A 15,906-nucleotide genomic window follows, 5' to 3' on the forward strand; every position below is an offset into this window, starting at 1 on the left:
TTTTTTCGACCCCTTTTTTTTTTATATTATGTATCATTTTGTATTAATTTGTCTGTTTCTCTATGTTCTTTTTCCAATTTACCTCTCCATAGACATTTACTTGTGTACTTCCTGTGCTTGGACTGTCTCTGTAGCAGTTTCATAACTGGAACTACTATGAGCCTCTTCACTCCCTTCACTCTCTGTTTCTAACTGGCTAGGACCTGGCTCTGTAGACAGTAAGACCAGAACAGTGTCTTCTTAAGACTTGTGAATAAATCTATGTAGCACTGTAGAGTTTACAGGAAGCTGGCTAGGCGGCTGTTGATGAGCTAATAAACGCCTCTTATTTCAAGAGCATTCATATGTAGGCTATCTTAACCTGGATTACATCTACATGTTGCTATTCAGTACAGTAGTTCAGTAATAAGTTTAACTAGCCAACCAGTGTCTACCTCACTCACTCACCATCTAAAGCATCTTCTGGGGGCTGGGGGTGGGTGTCCAGGTCAGACGAGGCCACAGCTGATTCTGTGAGTAGCAGGACATAAAGGATTTAAAAAGAAATCAACTCTATATGAATTTCTATTAATTAACTTAACACAATTTATTTATTAACCATGGATTTCTTTATGTAATGTAACTGTTTCATATGTAGGCTATCTTAACCTGGGTTAACTTACATCTACATTTTGCTATTCATAGCAGTACAGTAGTTTAGTAATAAGTTTAATAGCCAACCAGTGTCTACCAGTCACTCACTCACCATCTAAAGCAGGGGTGGCCAACCAGTCAGAGACTAAGAGCCACAAAAATGACTGTGGTACCACCCAGAGCCCCACCATATATACCAGCGTTTCTCAACCTTTCTTTCAGTCACTGCACCCTTCATAAGTACTTAAAATCCCAAGGCACCCCAGTCTAAAATAAGAAGAAAAACGTTATTGTCCATTAAATATACATTTAAAGTTAATTTATTTAAAATTAATACATACAAGATATTTTCTGACATAATATATTTTGGACTGGGCTGGACTGGGTTAGGCTGTACTGGGCTGGGTTAGGCTGGGCTGGACTGGGTTAGGCTGGACTGGGTTAGGCTGGACTGGGCTGGGTTAGGCTGTACTGGGCTGGGTTAGGCTGGACTGGGTTAGGCTGGACTGGGCTGGGTTAGGCTGGACTGGACTGGACTGGACTGGACTGGACTGGACTGGGCTGGGCTGGACTGGACTGGACTGGACTGGACTGGAGATTTGAGGCTTTGAAATGTCCCAATGATGTCTGGCATATCAGACAGAATGGCTTACCATTACGTTCTATGAAGAAAAAATGACTCTCCCCACTCGGGTAAAAAATGTCCTGTGTTCGTCTTCATATTTTCTTTTCGCTGCGCATTTGTTTCCAGCCATTCTTTGGTTGTGCAGTAGCCTAGGCTACGTTAGCTTTTGTCGTAAAAGAGAATGACCCACGCAAAGCTAATTATTTTGTTTACAATTATTTTGTTACCAAGGTGATTTGCTACCTAAATGATTGGTTTGAAGTGGTTCTCACGCGACTTCCTCGCGACCTAGCGAAACGAATCATGATTTTATGACAAATCTGCAATAAACTAAAATGGGCGGGAAGAAATGCACAGCGAAACTAGAGAGAGAGAGAGAGAGAAACGTTCTTAAGGAATTAATGAATTATTTTTTTTAATGAAAGGATGGAAGAGCTACAAGCCAACTTTTTTTTAATCAATGAATGGAGGAGCCGCACATTGACGGGCAAAGAGCCGCATGCGGCTCGCGAGCCGCGGGTTGGCCACCCCTGATCTAAAGGATCTTCTTGGGGCTGGGAGTGGGTGTCTAGATCAGAGGGGGCACAGCTGATTCTGTGAGTAGCAGGACATAAAGGTTTTAAAAAGACATGTCAACAGGACCGGCTAGCTAGCATAGCACTTTGTAATGTTATCTAGCAGCTAGCTTACCAGAACAGTAGTTGGCTGGTTGCTAGCACTGTAGCTAGCTGTCTAGTTAATAGTAGCTAACGTTAGCTAGCAGCTAGCTAACCAGATCGAGTTGTTACCAGAACATAAGCTTACTAGCTAACGTTAGCTACCTAGCTTAACACTTTCTTCACACACTAGGCTAACGGCTCTCGTTGTCATGGTTAATGTGAGACCGCGGGCAACTGACCGACCGAACATAGCTACTCTCAGCTTTCTTGTGGAAAAAAATGCTTATGGGCTCCCAGTCTGCTGCCTTTTCTCCTGGCCTCTCTCTCCACTCTTTTCTCCTGGCCTCTCTCTCCACTCTTTTCTCCTGGCCTCTCTCTCCACTCTTTTCTCCTGGCCTCTCTCTCCACTCTTTTCTCCTGGCCTCTCTCTCCACTCTTTTCTCCTGGCCTCTCTCTCCACTCTTTTCTCCTGGCCTCTCTCTCCACTCTTTTCTCCTGGCCTCTCTCTCCACTCTTTTCTCCTGGCCTCTCTCTCCACTCTTTTCTGGTGCCCAGATTTATGTATCAAGTGATTCAACATGTTTATTAGACTACAAGGAACCATATAATCGAGGAATTTCGAAAATAAACAAAGAACGGATTGTTTTGATTCACGTTTCGTTGGGTACCTTTAATGTCAAAAGAGGTGAGACTTGCTAGCATGAACCATGGCATGGACCAAATCATTTAAGAAGGGGGATATTGCTCAGTAAATTAAAACTTTTTTCATCTGTATTGCATTATTTGTGGCTTAATTTGAATTCTGATGCAGCATTAGTGTGACTGATCTACATGCAGAATAATTTCATCATAGAAAGAGGGACCTCTTGTTTTTTTTGTGGGCCCTGCTTGCTAGTGGGCCCTTATAATCATCATCACCTTTCACCGCTAAACAACGGCGCTGTCGGGCGGGTTCGGCCCGGGAGCCAAGATGTTCCTTAAAGCACCTGATTCAGAATCGGATGATTTCATCAGAGGAAAATCAACACACATGTAAATCAGCCTATTAGAATGAGCCAGGAGGGCGGCGATAGAGGCGGACAGGAAGTTAGTAGGTCAGTAGGCGCCTCATGTCATGTGTCCTTGTTAGCACTGTGACTACTGGCAGAGGTGGGATCAAGTCTTTGTTTTGCAAGTCCCAAGTAAGTCTCAAGTCTTTGCACTCAAGTCCCAAGTCAAGATAAGACAAGTCCCAAGTTAAGTCCCTAGTCAAGACCAACAGGTCCCAAGTCCTAAAGTTTGAGTTTCGAGTCCTAAACAAGTCATAATGCGGTCAGTGACATAATGGTTCTCTCCTGCAACTTGATTGGATGCTGTCAGATTGGTACTTGCTGTGAATGAATACCATTAATGTTAGTTGCTTTGGAAAATTTTATTTGTGGCACACTTTTTAAATATACTTTTTAATCTTTGGGTTTGGGGGAATTAAGTTATCAAGTCACAAGGCTCAAGTCCAAGTGAAGTCATGAGTCATTGGTGTTAAAGTCCAAGTTGAGTTGTAAGTCTTTTTTGATTTTTTCAAGTCAAAAATCATCAAATGTGAGACTCAAATCCACACCTCTACCTACTGGTGTCACTTATACGTTTTTATTGTCTTAGAACAGGTTGCATTGCAGTGTAAGCAGTTACAATACATTACAATCATTTAGCAGACGCTTTTATCCAAACAATAATTGCATTTAACGTAGGAAAAGCCAGTGTACTACTACTTGCTAGAACTCACAAGTGCATCTCCTTCCTAAAACAAGTGAAGAGCATAATCCAGTGCTGAAGGCAAAGTGCAAAGAATAGCAATCTAAAATACAATAGGTGCTTAAGAGGGTGGATCGTTGTAGTACTTCTTGAAGAGGTGAGTTTTGAGCCTGTGGCAAAAGATGGGCAGCGCCTCTGCTGTCCTGACGTCAGTTCGTTCCACCACTGCGGGGCCAGGACAGAGAAGAGCCGTCACCGTGTCGACCGTGGCCCTGCACACTGCCCCAACCAACGCCAACCAACACAAAAGTTGGATTGGTGTGCCATATCCGTTGGTAGTTGTTGGTGTGGGTTGGATAGATGTTTTGTTGGTGAACATGCTGAATTTTAAACGTCCAACATTCCGACACCAACTGCCAACTTTAGAATGTTGGGTGTTGGGAGTTGGTTGGCGTTGGTTGGGGCAGCGTGCAGACGGGCTGCGTCCGGGGGAGGTAGCCTTCGGAGAGGGGCTGGGCTGGTGGGTCGGGCGGGGGCTGGGGAGGCTGGGGAGGCTGGAGGGCCAGGGACAAGGCGGACGTCTGGATGCCGGTGTACGTCACGTCCGTGCGGGCCGAGTCCACGGAGCTGGCGGAGGACGCCGACGAGTCGGGGGCGCGGCGGGGGCGTTGCGGCGGCGACCCGCAGTCCTCCGCCTGGGTGTAGCACCTCAGCGCGGCGGGCTCGTCGGAGTCGGTGTCGGCCGGCTCGTTTCCTGAGGCGCTGCCTTCCTCCTCCTCCTCCTCCTCCTCCTCGTCTTCCTCGGGCAGCACTACCAGAGCCTCCTTGCTGGAGTCCCACTCCGGGTTCTCGATGTGGACCATGCTGTGAGGGGACGGCTTCACGTCCAGCGTCCCCTGGACACACACACACACACACCATGATTATACATTCTCTCTGAGACCCTGTATACCCAATCTGCTAATCAGATTTTACCTGAGCCCAGGACCAATCACCAGGCAGCTTGGGTTCAGGGATGTCTGGGTAGAAGGCCTTCTTCACCCTGGGAGAGGAAGGAATAGCAACTTGTCAACAACAGCAAAACAACCAGAGATGAAGAGTTTGCAGTCCTGTAATGTGGTTGTCTCACCATGTCCTCTTCCTGTAGCAGAGCGTAGTGACGAGGACCAGGAAGCAGGCCATGATTCCCAGGGTAACTAGGATCTCTAGGATCAGCCAATCAGCTGGCAGAGAAAACAGGAACAATTAGTGATGTCATGTTGCTGTGCTTGCCCTGGAAAACGTGCAGTAAAATTTATGGAAAAACAAAAAAATATTAATTTGATAATACATACAGTATAATACTGAGAGGGCTGTTGTTGTCTTTTGGACTTATTTTAAGACACACAAGTCAAGTCAACTCAGCCTTCTGATTGGATCGCTTCCCAAATCGTCCCTCCCTAACATTTTCATCTAGTTTTTATTTGTTGATGAAAATTTAGATAGATTTCGTCATAGTTTTTGTCATCATACATTCGTTGTTTTGTTATCGTCTCGTAACAATAACTAAATAACGTCCGTTGGTGAATAATTTCGGTGGAGGAAGTGAACGCTGGAGCTGAGTGTGACTGGAGAACGTACTGTAGGGCTCCAGGGAGATGGAGACGGTGGAACCTCCGTCCTCTCCTGCTGAGTTGTAGCTCTTCACTGTGAACTTGTAGGAGCCCAGAGGAAGCTTCTTCACAGTGTGGTTCCTCTGGCCGGGGTCTGAGATGTTGGCTGGAGAGAGAGAAGAAGAGAGAGATCACACAACCGTTCAAACAGTCACTTCCATGCGGTCTACAGTGGCTGTTCGCTGGCTATTGGCTGGGATCAGGTGTGGGAGGAGCTCCCTGATGCTGTGATAGCATGGTGACCGGACGTTAGGCTTACCCAACAGAGTGAGCTGGGAGGCGCTGACCACATAAACACAGTAGCCTAGGATGAAGCCTCTCCGGTGCTCCAATGGGATCTCCTCCCAGGTCAGCTGGACGTCAGAGCCGTACTGATTGGACGACAGCCTGGGGGCGGACCTGGAGGGGGCTGGGTGAGAGGGGAGAGGGGGAGGAGTCAGAGGAGACCAAAGGGGTTCTGGGTAGAGATTTATAAACCCGTGTACATCAGAAGGAAACACCCAGAGAGATAAGGTTCCTAACACAGATCATGTTCAGGGCTCGTATGTACGGAGCGCGTCAGGCTAGCGTTGCTGATCTCAAGTCAGGTGTCCGTTATATTCTGATGACTACGTCTGAGGCAGAACTGGTCCCAGATCAGCACTCTTAACTCTGAGGCCCTTTCTAAGCCCGTGGGTCCAGGGCGTCCAGTGGGTTCTGGACTGTCCAGTACGTACCCAGCTCCTGTGTGTAGCCCAGCCATCTCTGCTGCAGCTCAGGGCTCTCTGACCAGCAGGACGAGTACAGGGAGAAGGTGTAGCGCACTCCTGCCAGGAAGTTATCTGAGAGACCACACACACACACACACACACACACACACACACACACACACACACACACACACACACACACACACACACACACACACACACACACATTAGACTCTATAAAGCTGTAGTGGTCTCTAAAAGCCCTTGGTTAGGCAGAAGCATTTACAAATAGATTTAGCCTAATGCAAAAATGATCATGGTCAATTATCTCAGTCTGGTTTGAGGTTTTGTTCTCAATAGAGTTCTGTTCTGGGTAGTGTTGTGTTCTGGGCTGGTGGTTCTGTTCTGGGCGAGGGTTCTGTTCTGGGCTGGTGGTTCTGTTCTGGGCGAGGGTTCTGTTCTGGGCTGGTGGTTCTGTTCTGGACTGGTGTTCTGTTCCTGACTAGGGTAGCGTTCCTGTTCCAGGCTAGTGTTAGTGTTCTACTGTACCTGACTGGATGGTGACGTTGGTGTTCTCCGGGGGAACCTTGGTCCAGTCTACGCTGCAGTCCTGTGAGCAGGTGGAGTTGTGCCACTGGACCACGTGAGCACAGCTGGCGTTGGGCTGGACGGGCCAGGACAGGGGGAACCCCGTCTCACTGAACACAGCCTTGGAGACAGGAGCCTCAACACCTACCCAACACAGGGACGGGTTAGGGAGATGCACACAAGACTTACCTACAGGACTGGAAATGGTTGGTTAAGTGGAGTCGACTCTCTCCTTTCCCCCCTCCTTCTCTCCTCTCCTCCCCTCCCTCCCTCTCTCCTCTCCTCCCTCCCTCCCTCTCTCCTCCCCTCCTCCCTCTCCTCCCTCTCTCCTCCCCTCCTCCTTCTCTCCTCCCTCCTCCCTCTCTCCTCCCCTCCTCCCTCTCACCTCCCCTCCTCCTTCTCTTCTCCCCTCCTCCCTCTCTCCTCCCCTCCTCCCTCTCTCCTCCTTCCCTTCCTCTCTCCTCCCCTCCTTCCTTCCCTCCCTCTCTCCTCCCCTCCTTTTCCCCCTCTCCTCCCCTCCTTCCCTTCCTCTCTCCTCCCCTCCCTCCCTCCCTCTCTCCTCTCCTCCCTCCCTCCCTCTCTCCTCCCCTCCCTCCCTCTCTCCTCCCTCCTCCTCTCACCTCCTGGGTAGGTTGGTATCCCCAGGCTGGCTGGAGGAGAGACCCCAGCAGGGTTCCTGGCGGTGACCGTGAGCACAGTCCTGCTGTCTGGGCTGCTCAGGTTGAAGGACAGGCTGTAGAGGCTCTGGGGCAGAGGGACACTGTGCTGTCTGTTCTCCTCCGGACTCCACAGGGTGACCTCGTACCCGCTGACCGGCCCGTGGCTCTCTCTCTTAGTCAGGGGCTGGAGAGAGGAGGAGGGAACTGGTACAAGTGTTTCACACAACTCAACACACACATATCTGTTCAAGTACACGCACACACACACACACACATGCACACACACACACACACACGCACACACACACACACACACGCAGCTCACTTTCCAGAAGATCCGTCCCGTGTTGTTACTGTCCATCCACACCCACACGTCTGGAGCCTCGGGTCCTAGAGGAGCAGACAGGATGATGACATCACATAGCTGTCCTGTTTACTGCCTCCTAATCTTTCTCGACTCTCCCAGGCTTAGTCTTGTCTTACGGGTGAAACCAGAGATTTGTAAAACGTGACACTAAGTGCTCACTGTCCATCTTGGTTCTGAAGGTGAGAGGTGCGCTCCAGTTGCCCCACTTCCAGAAGTTCTTCTGGGATCCACAGCGGACCTTCACGCTGTACCCCTCATCGGGCTGGAGGCCCGGCAGAACCGCCGTCTTCAGACCGGCACCTGTGGACGTGTGCTAGAAACACGCACACACACACACAGACATACACACACACACACACACACACACACACACACACACACACCTATGTCAAACACAGGCTTATCAAACACAAACAAGCATGCTCGGTCATTCACACACACACACACACTGTTCTCTCTCTCCGTCTCAAACACACAGTGGCATCCCTGGGGAAAAGTGATACCAGCTAAGACCGTCTGAGTGGCGGTAGAGACACGCACAGAGACCTGGGCCTAGTATTTCAAAACATTCACTCTGGATCAGAATGATCAGGATAGGATTCAATCTCAAAATTGGGTATTTCAAACCAGGATACATGATCCTGATCCTCCTAAATTTGGATATGGATTTGGTAATCCAATCCAGAATCCTGGTCAAATGTTGTTCTTGGGTATTTCAAAATTCTAAAGTGGAGATTATGTTAGTTTTGATGCTAAAAATCAGGATTATTCTGATAGGTAGGTGCAAGTACAAGAATGTCACACATCTTCATCCGAAACTGCAATGCCATCATCTTTCAGCCTCTCCTCTAAGAGGCGAATGCGAAGTTTTGTTTCCGTCTGTTGAAGCAAGGTAAATTTAATCCGCTCCTCAGCTAGAGAGATCCGTTTCTCTGCTCTCTCCGTTTCTCTCCTCACCAGATCCTCATAGCCATCTTGACTCTTCAATCAGTTTATAATAATGATAACATCTCCATAAAGTCTGGTGATCAAGGAAAAATTAGGCTTAATGTAGAGAAATATGAACATAAGTATAATAAAGTATATGATGCACAGCAAAAGAAAGGCAGAGTACCATAACTCAAATATAATGTTTCAGAGTGCCGTGAAGCCAAGATAAAGAACCTTAACTGATGTTAAGGCCTTCTGCCTTGGTTCTGTTGCGCTTTTGGAGGTTACTGCAAAGACAGCCCACTATTTTCTCCCCCAAAAATAACACAATTGAGTTGACAATATTTGTCCACATTTTCGACACATTTTTTCCACATTGGTTATGACCAGTCCCAATTTATGCTATTCTGGTTTATGTATTGTGTACTAATGCAGATAAATGAATATAAATGAATATATGCTGATTTACACTTGATGACACAGCATTTTCACATGTCTGTGTCAATGAAATGTTGTATTACTTTGACCAACAGAGGCCTATCTAAAGACTTGTGGTATTTGGATCAGAATGATCCTATCTGGAAATTCTTTGAAAAACCAGGACAAAACCTACAAGATCAATTTGATCTGGGATAGCAAAAAAAGGAATTACAAAATCTGGATCATTCTGATCCAGATGAAATGTTTTGAAATACTGGGCCCAGGAGACAGCCGTTGGCTGGTAAGAGACTCTAATCTACGGGGAACGGATGGTGGATGGACATTGGACGGACATTGGACGGGCGGGTGGTGGACGGGCTGACCATGCACTTCACTACCTAGCCACAAGAGGGCACTGCCCGGGTTTAAATTGGCCATATCTTGACGTGGGAAGGTCACAGAGACTGGCAGAAAGGTCTCGACAGACAATACCAAATATGTCCCCGCTTGCTCGCACATGCAAGCGCACACAGCCAAAAGAAAACTTTGAGCGAAGCCAGTGTGGGGGAACTAGAGACAGGGGGGTTTGGCATGGGGTGTGCGGGGGGGGGGGGGGGAGAGAGTGCACCGAGCCACCCGCCGCCAGCTCCAACCCGAGGGGGGCGCCACAGAAAATGTGCGTTTTAGATACAGATACATAGATCAATTCACCGATCGATAGGCCACGACAGCTCCACGGACACTGTGCATAAATCTTAGACCTACAGTCAGATCAATAGTTGATTGTTCAAGTGTTGAAACAGAGTTGTGTTTCCTCGGTTTTGGGTACTGTGAACCCTCACAGAGATTGCTGGGTTATGGATTTAATCACTGATATTTGATAGATGGATACTGTAGATCGATTGATGGATCAATATACCAAACCTTTCCTACGGGCATTGTGCACTAGTAGTATATAATACACTGTGTCTCAAAATTACAACTGAGACGTTCTCTTCTTGACTCTCTTTTTCTCCAGATATCTTCTAGCCTGGTTTTAATAGACCACTCAGCCCTGACTGGTTGCAATGCAGCTCAGATGCGCTCAATCAGCTCAGATGCGCTCAATCTCAAAACTCACAGTCCTGAGGGATCATGGGAGGCGTAGTTCCAGAGGCTAAGGCGGCCATCTTGTGGAGCTGTCCCTGGGGACGCCTCTCACACATTCAGTCACTCTTTCTCTCTCTCAAACACACACAGGCACGCACGCACGCACACACACACACACACACACACACACACACACACACACACACACACGCACACACACACACAGCTCACTCACCGTGTTGGTGTGCCAGTAGGAGGTGAGCTGGACCTGGCATATGAGTGCCAGGCGGTCGTAGGCTGCGTACGGCCACTGCCACTGCAGACTGGCGTTCCAGGCGCCCACCTCGGCCGTGGACCAGGCCGGACGGAGACACCGGGCGCACTGGAGGAGAACCGCCATCATTAACCAATCAGATCTCCACCGCAGGGGTCCTGGCTGCACACAGACTAACGCTGGACGCTTTCTGACAGAGCTACGCCACGGCGTCTCCCTCCGTTCGTACGCCGGCCCCGTGCCAAACCCACCTCTGTGCCCGAGCTGGGCGGAGTCCGTCAGGCTGGTCCGGCCCAGCGGGTTCTTGGCCTCCAGGGTCCAGTTCTCCTCCCACTGGTCCAGCCCACACGCCACCCTGGGGTCCCGGCTGCTCCTGGCCTGGCTGCAGTTCCTGGAGAGGAGGAGAGGAGGAGGAGGAGGCGGAGAGCGAAGACGAGGCAGGATAACAGGTTATGACATCACTCTGGAGAGGCGGAGCTACAAACACCCAGCGGCGTTTATCCAGACACAGTCCAGGGCCCGGAGTTAGCGTCTCAGAACTACTCCGAGGAATCGGGCTAAAAGTAAGACTGACCATATTTACTCACTGCCCAGAGCAGGACCTAAAAGTTAAAAAAGTAAAAGTGTGATGATGTTTTGTAGCTTTTCGAGTAGAAAAAAGGCACGAGTGGATTCCACATTTCCAAAAACAAGACTGATACATTTAGGCACCGTTGAATATCAATGGTGGTTTGATGGTTGATGGTTAAACACCATAATGGTTGATGGTTAAACACCATAATGCACCAAATGCAAGTGCAAATTTGACCATTATGGTTATTAGAGAGGACACGGTCGCCCCGTAGATTGAGAAATACCCAGGTAGCAAAGCACACGTTTGGCAAAGAGCCCGCCAACATTGGCTGACCTTCCGTTGAGGGTGTAGTAGGTCTGGCGTTTGACCCCGTACAGGTGTGTGTCGCGACCCCTGTTCCACTGGCACTCTGCTGAGACCAGGTCACGACTCTCACACACCAGGTCAGTGGGTTGGGGGGGGTCTAGAGGGAGATAGAGATGATAGATATCATACGATAGTTAGGCTACTGTGTGTGTGTGTGTGTGTGTGTGTGTGTGTGTGTGTGTGTGTGTGTGTGTGTGTGTGTGTGTGTGTGTGTGTGTGTGAATCTTACATCCCATGAACACCACAGTCCCGGTGACTTCTGTCTCCTGGTCTGTCTCTGTCTCGCAGGTCACGTCGGTGCCCGAGCTGGCGGAAGGGTCCTGATTGGTCCTGGTGGCGGCGTAGCTCCGCCTACTCAGCCTGTAAGCGTCCATGGGCGTGTCCTTGTAGGTGAGCCTGCCGAAGCCCTGCCCCTCAGGGATGATACAGCAGAAGGTGGTGCTGGTTCCCACGGCAACCACTAGGTCTTCTGGGTAAATCTCAACTTCAGTGTTGTTAAGGACGTCCAAACCTGGGCAACAACCCATCATGGTAACGCTTTCTATGAAGGTCACGTTTATAATGCATTGCTAACACTTTACAATAAGGGTACATTAATAAGCATTAGTTAATGCATTATTAAGCATTAAGTAACAGTTAACTTATGTCTCTATTAACCATTTACTAATGTTATTGTAATTACTAATTATTATTGTAAAGTGTGACCAATGCATCATAAGCACAATCATAACACATCATAATGCATTTATAAGGCTTTATAAAAGTCTTTATTAATGTTTATAGTCATGCATGACACCTTATAATAGCTAACATAATTTATAATCTGTTATGATATGCTAGAGCAGTTCTCTATGTGCCTTTATAACTGGTTAAAGTTTGGTAGTTATAATGTGCTGTGTAGCACAGAGGTACAGTATAATACATTATATCTACCACTTATAATAATTTATAAACCCTATTATAAGGTGTCATGCATGACTATTAATATTTATGAAGAGTTTTATAAAGATAAAGCCTTATAAGTGCATTATAATGGGTTATCAATGTGCTTATGATGCTTTATAAACATAACCTTCATAGAAGGTGTTACCCAAATGATTATCGACTTCATTCTCAACAGATAACGCTGGTTAATCCACCCGTCCGGCGCCTCTATGGCGTCTAACGCCGGGGTCAGACTGGAGACTGGACACCACGGAGTTCCCCGCCGCGGCGCGGACGGTCTGAACGGTCAAACCGGTCGACACGGGCGCCGAAAGGAAACCGGACGCACTTCCTGGTCGGAACCCGGCGTGACTCGTTCTTCCGTCCGTCCAGCCTAGAGCTTCCAACTGTCTGTCCATCCCTCCCTCCCTCCCTCCCTCCCTCCCTCCCTCCCTCCCTCCCTCCCTCCCTCCCTCCCTCCCTCCCTCCCTCCCTCCCCCTCCCCGTCTCTGTGCTGAGGCCCACCTGGGAGGGTCTCCGGGACGCTCCAGGTGCTGAGGTCAGCGCCGTCCCGGGAGCGCAGGGTGACCGACAGGGACGTGCACTCCAGAGGTTCTGCTGAGGTCCAGCTCCACCGGTACCGCCCGCCGCCCTCTGCCTGCAGAACCACCGTCTCCTGACAAGACACAGACCGGACATGAGCTGACGCTGGTCCAGCAGACAGAACCGGCTACGGCCCCGTGGAATGGACACAACAGATGCCTTCAAGTAAATAATCATCACATGACATTAAATGTTATAATGCGATTGATGAGTTTGAAACTCAAAAATTAAAAGAAAGCTAATATAATACTAATATAATGTTCCCAATGCTACAGATCCATGGTTATTCTTTATTAGACCACAGCTGCTACTGTTATTCTCATCTAGCCCATAATGTTCAGGAACCAGCATAATAGTACATTAACATAACAGTGATCTTGGTGTAAATCATTTACAACTGCCAAAGAATAGGTGCTTCCTGTTACAATTTAAGTCTACTTTGGGGAAAAAAAAACTTTTTTTACGCCTGCTCATGTTGTAGCCTGCTCATGTTGTTTTCTTTGGCATGTATCCAGAAAAAAGCATTGTACTGTAGGGTAGGGCCAAGAAATAAACATCCTTACTTCCCAGAATCTGTGAAAACGAAACCAAAAGGCACAGCTACTGTAATCCTTGGGCGGAACATTTTGTTTATTTCTGGGTGAAAGCGTTGGATCCCACCCAGCCCAGGGCCTGAGGGACTCACGTTGAACACCGTGTCCATGAGTTCGGTGCGTTGGATGAGGACGTCGAAGCTGGAGGCGTCGGTCCCCTCCCAGGTGACGGTCAGATGCTGTGCTCCTCTGTCCGCCTCCAGGGTCACCTGCTGGGGGGCGGCAGGGGGGAGGCCTGGGGGGGAAACAGAGAGGAGAGGGGGGGGGGGGCGGGGTCACTAACAGGAACCAGAGAGTTCAAATTGATTTGTCTTTTCTTGCCGTCTCTGTCCCACTCTACTACCAGTAAACCATCTAACAATCTGGGACCACAGTCAGCAGTACATGTTCACAACTTTGTTTGTAAATTTGAAGAAGAAGAAGAAGAAGAAGAAGAAGAAGAAGAGCTTCTCACCATCCTTGGCCTAGAGGCGGATCTAAACACTGCCTGGATGAATCAGCAGGGGTCTAGTGTAAACCGTGACTTGGAAGAAAAAGATAAAATGTTGAAAAAAGTGAATTATCCCTTTAAGGCAATCTTACCACTGGCTTGGCTAGGTGCCAGGCTGAGGATGAGGAGGAGAGGGAGGAGGAAGAGCAGGCTAGGCATGGTGGAGGAGGAGGTGCGGAGCTTCAGGACACAGCTCTCTCTCCCTGGGCTTATTAACGCTGCGTCAGCAGGAGCCTGGACATCCTGGTACAGGAGGGATGCACCGCCCTGTGGTAACACACATCACACAGAAACACACAAGGAAGAGGTCATTACATGAAATTACATTACAGTAATTTAGCTTATACTTTTATCCAAAGCGACTTAGAATAATTGCATTTAACATAGGAAAAGCCAATGTACTACTACTTGCCAGAACTCACAAGTAGGTTCTGAATAAACATTTGTCCAACTTTGACAGGTTGGGTTGCACTTGAGAGTTTGAGGTGTTGACATAGACTTGGTGACGGGAGTCACGGGACTGTCCCCGATGTCAAATGTGGTTTTGATAAATGTGCGCGCCCTAGCCTACTCCTCGGGGGGGAGTAGGCTAGGGCGCGTAGTGGTAACCCCCCGGAGTAGGCAAGGGCGCGCCAGCGCGGGTACCCAGATAGCAAGCGGATGTGTAATGATTCTGGGACAAATATGGGCCAGAACTAAGCCACAAGGGCCAGATCTGGCCCGTATATGGCCCAGATCCGCTTTCTATCTGGGTAGTGTTGGTAATTTCTGATAGTACAAAACTTCACAGGAGACCCAACTCGTTCAGCCTTTACGGGTATTTATTACGGTAACACACTCAATACAGCTTCAAAAGTATTCTGATACAGCCCCCAGCCCAACTGGGCCCATCACCTTTTATATGCAGATCCTCAAACTCAGTGTGTGCGTCACATATGGCTAATGGTTTTCTTGGAACTTACGTGAGTAGATATTAATCTTGCTATTGAGACATACTGCGAAATGGGACATTCCAGTCTAGAGCACTCTGACCTGCACAACTCACTAGAGAACTCAACTGAGTTCGCTGTTCGCTTCCAGTTGTTCTCCTCAGCCGAGCCAACTTGACCTTACGGTCAAACAACCCTCTAAACACTCCCAGTTTTCACAACAGTAGCGGTGAGGTCAGATGTCAAATGTTTCAGAGCACCACTGACGTGGTGACTCGCAAGTCAGAACGCGCCAGGCCAGCCCATGGAGATGGAAAAATAGCTCTAGAGCTGTAGTTAGAAGCCTGTCCTGTTAGAGGCTGTTAGGGAGAGGCTGTTCCTTTTACTACCCTGTGAAGGTGAGCACCAAGGTCTTGAATCTGAGGCTAGCTGGATGTAGTGTGGGGTGTCAATGTGATCTGAAACTGAGACTGAGATTGAAATTGAAACTGAGATTTAATAATAATAATAATGATACTACTACTACTACTACTACTACTAATAATAATAATAATAAACTTATAGAGTACCCTTTGTATCATATTATGTTTGTATTATTTGTATTGTATTGTATTGTTTGTGTCTTGTATTGTATTTTAATTGTATTTTGTGTTGTATTTTGCATTGTATGATGTCTTGTATGTTTGTCTTTGTCATAAAAAAAGGAAAATTCCAATAAAAATGTGTTTTTGTTTTTTATAATATTTTATAATATATAATAATTTTATAAAATAAAAATGCATAGAGTACCTTTCACTACATAAAATGCAGTTCAAAGTGCTTTACAAAAGAGACATTAAAAGCAAAATATAAATATCAATTGAGACATAATAAAAGTAAATGCAGCTATAAGTGCTTTACAAAAGGGACATTAAAAGCAAAACATGAATATCAATTCAGAGATAATAAAAATAGAAGATCATAAAAGAAGTAAGATCAAATAGAATGGACACATGAAATACAATTAGGCTATACGGCACACTTACCCCACAAGTCTTCAACTCTTGACGGGTGCGGATTAAAGAGCATACCTTTAACAAAAAAGGGGAGAAATCCGCACTCGAAGTTTTAA

General features: G+C 47.6%; 1 protein-coding gene across 1 annotated transcript; it reads right to left on the reverse strand.

Moving 5' to 3' along the window:
* Positions 1-1,793: 1,793 nt before the first annotated feature.
* On the reverse strand, positions 1,794-14,081 carry LOC311310203 (leukemia inhibitory factor receptor-like; the record flags this gene model as incomplete). Its single annotated transcript, XM_084439626.1, has 19 exons — positions 13,959-14,081; positions 13,469-13,611; positions 12,706-12,856; positions 11,486-11,767; positions 11,224-11,353; positions 10,512-10,707; positions 10,278-10,424; positions 10,074-10,131; positions 7,763-7,903; positions 7,562-7,626; positions 7,198-7,420; positions 6,539-6,721; positions 6,017-6,121; positions 5,560-5,709; positions 5,269-5,406; positions 4,778-4,871; positions 4,624-4,690; positions 4,125-4,544; positions 1,794-1,826 (listed from the first exon to the last, which is right to left on the reverse strand). Exons 1-19 carry the CDS (start codon positions 14,023-14,025, stop codon positions 1,794-1,796), a joined length of 2,793 nt encoding a protein of 930 aa, XP_084295752.1. The 5' UTR covers positions 14,026-14,081.
* Positions 14,082-15,906: the final 1,825 nt, after the last annotated feature.

This window comes from Borostomias antarcticus (genome assembly GCF_949987555.1).
Source record: "Borostomias antarcticus genome assembly, chromosome: 6".
NCBI lineage: Eukaryota > Metazoa > Chordata > Actinopteri > Stomiiformes > Stomiidae > Borostomias > Borostomias antarcticus.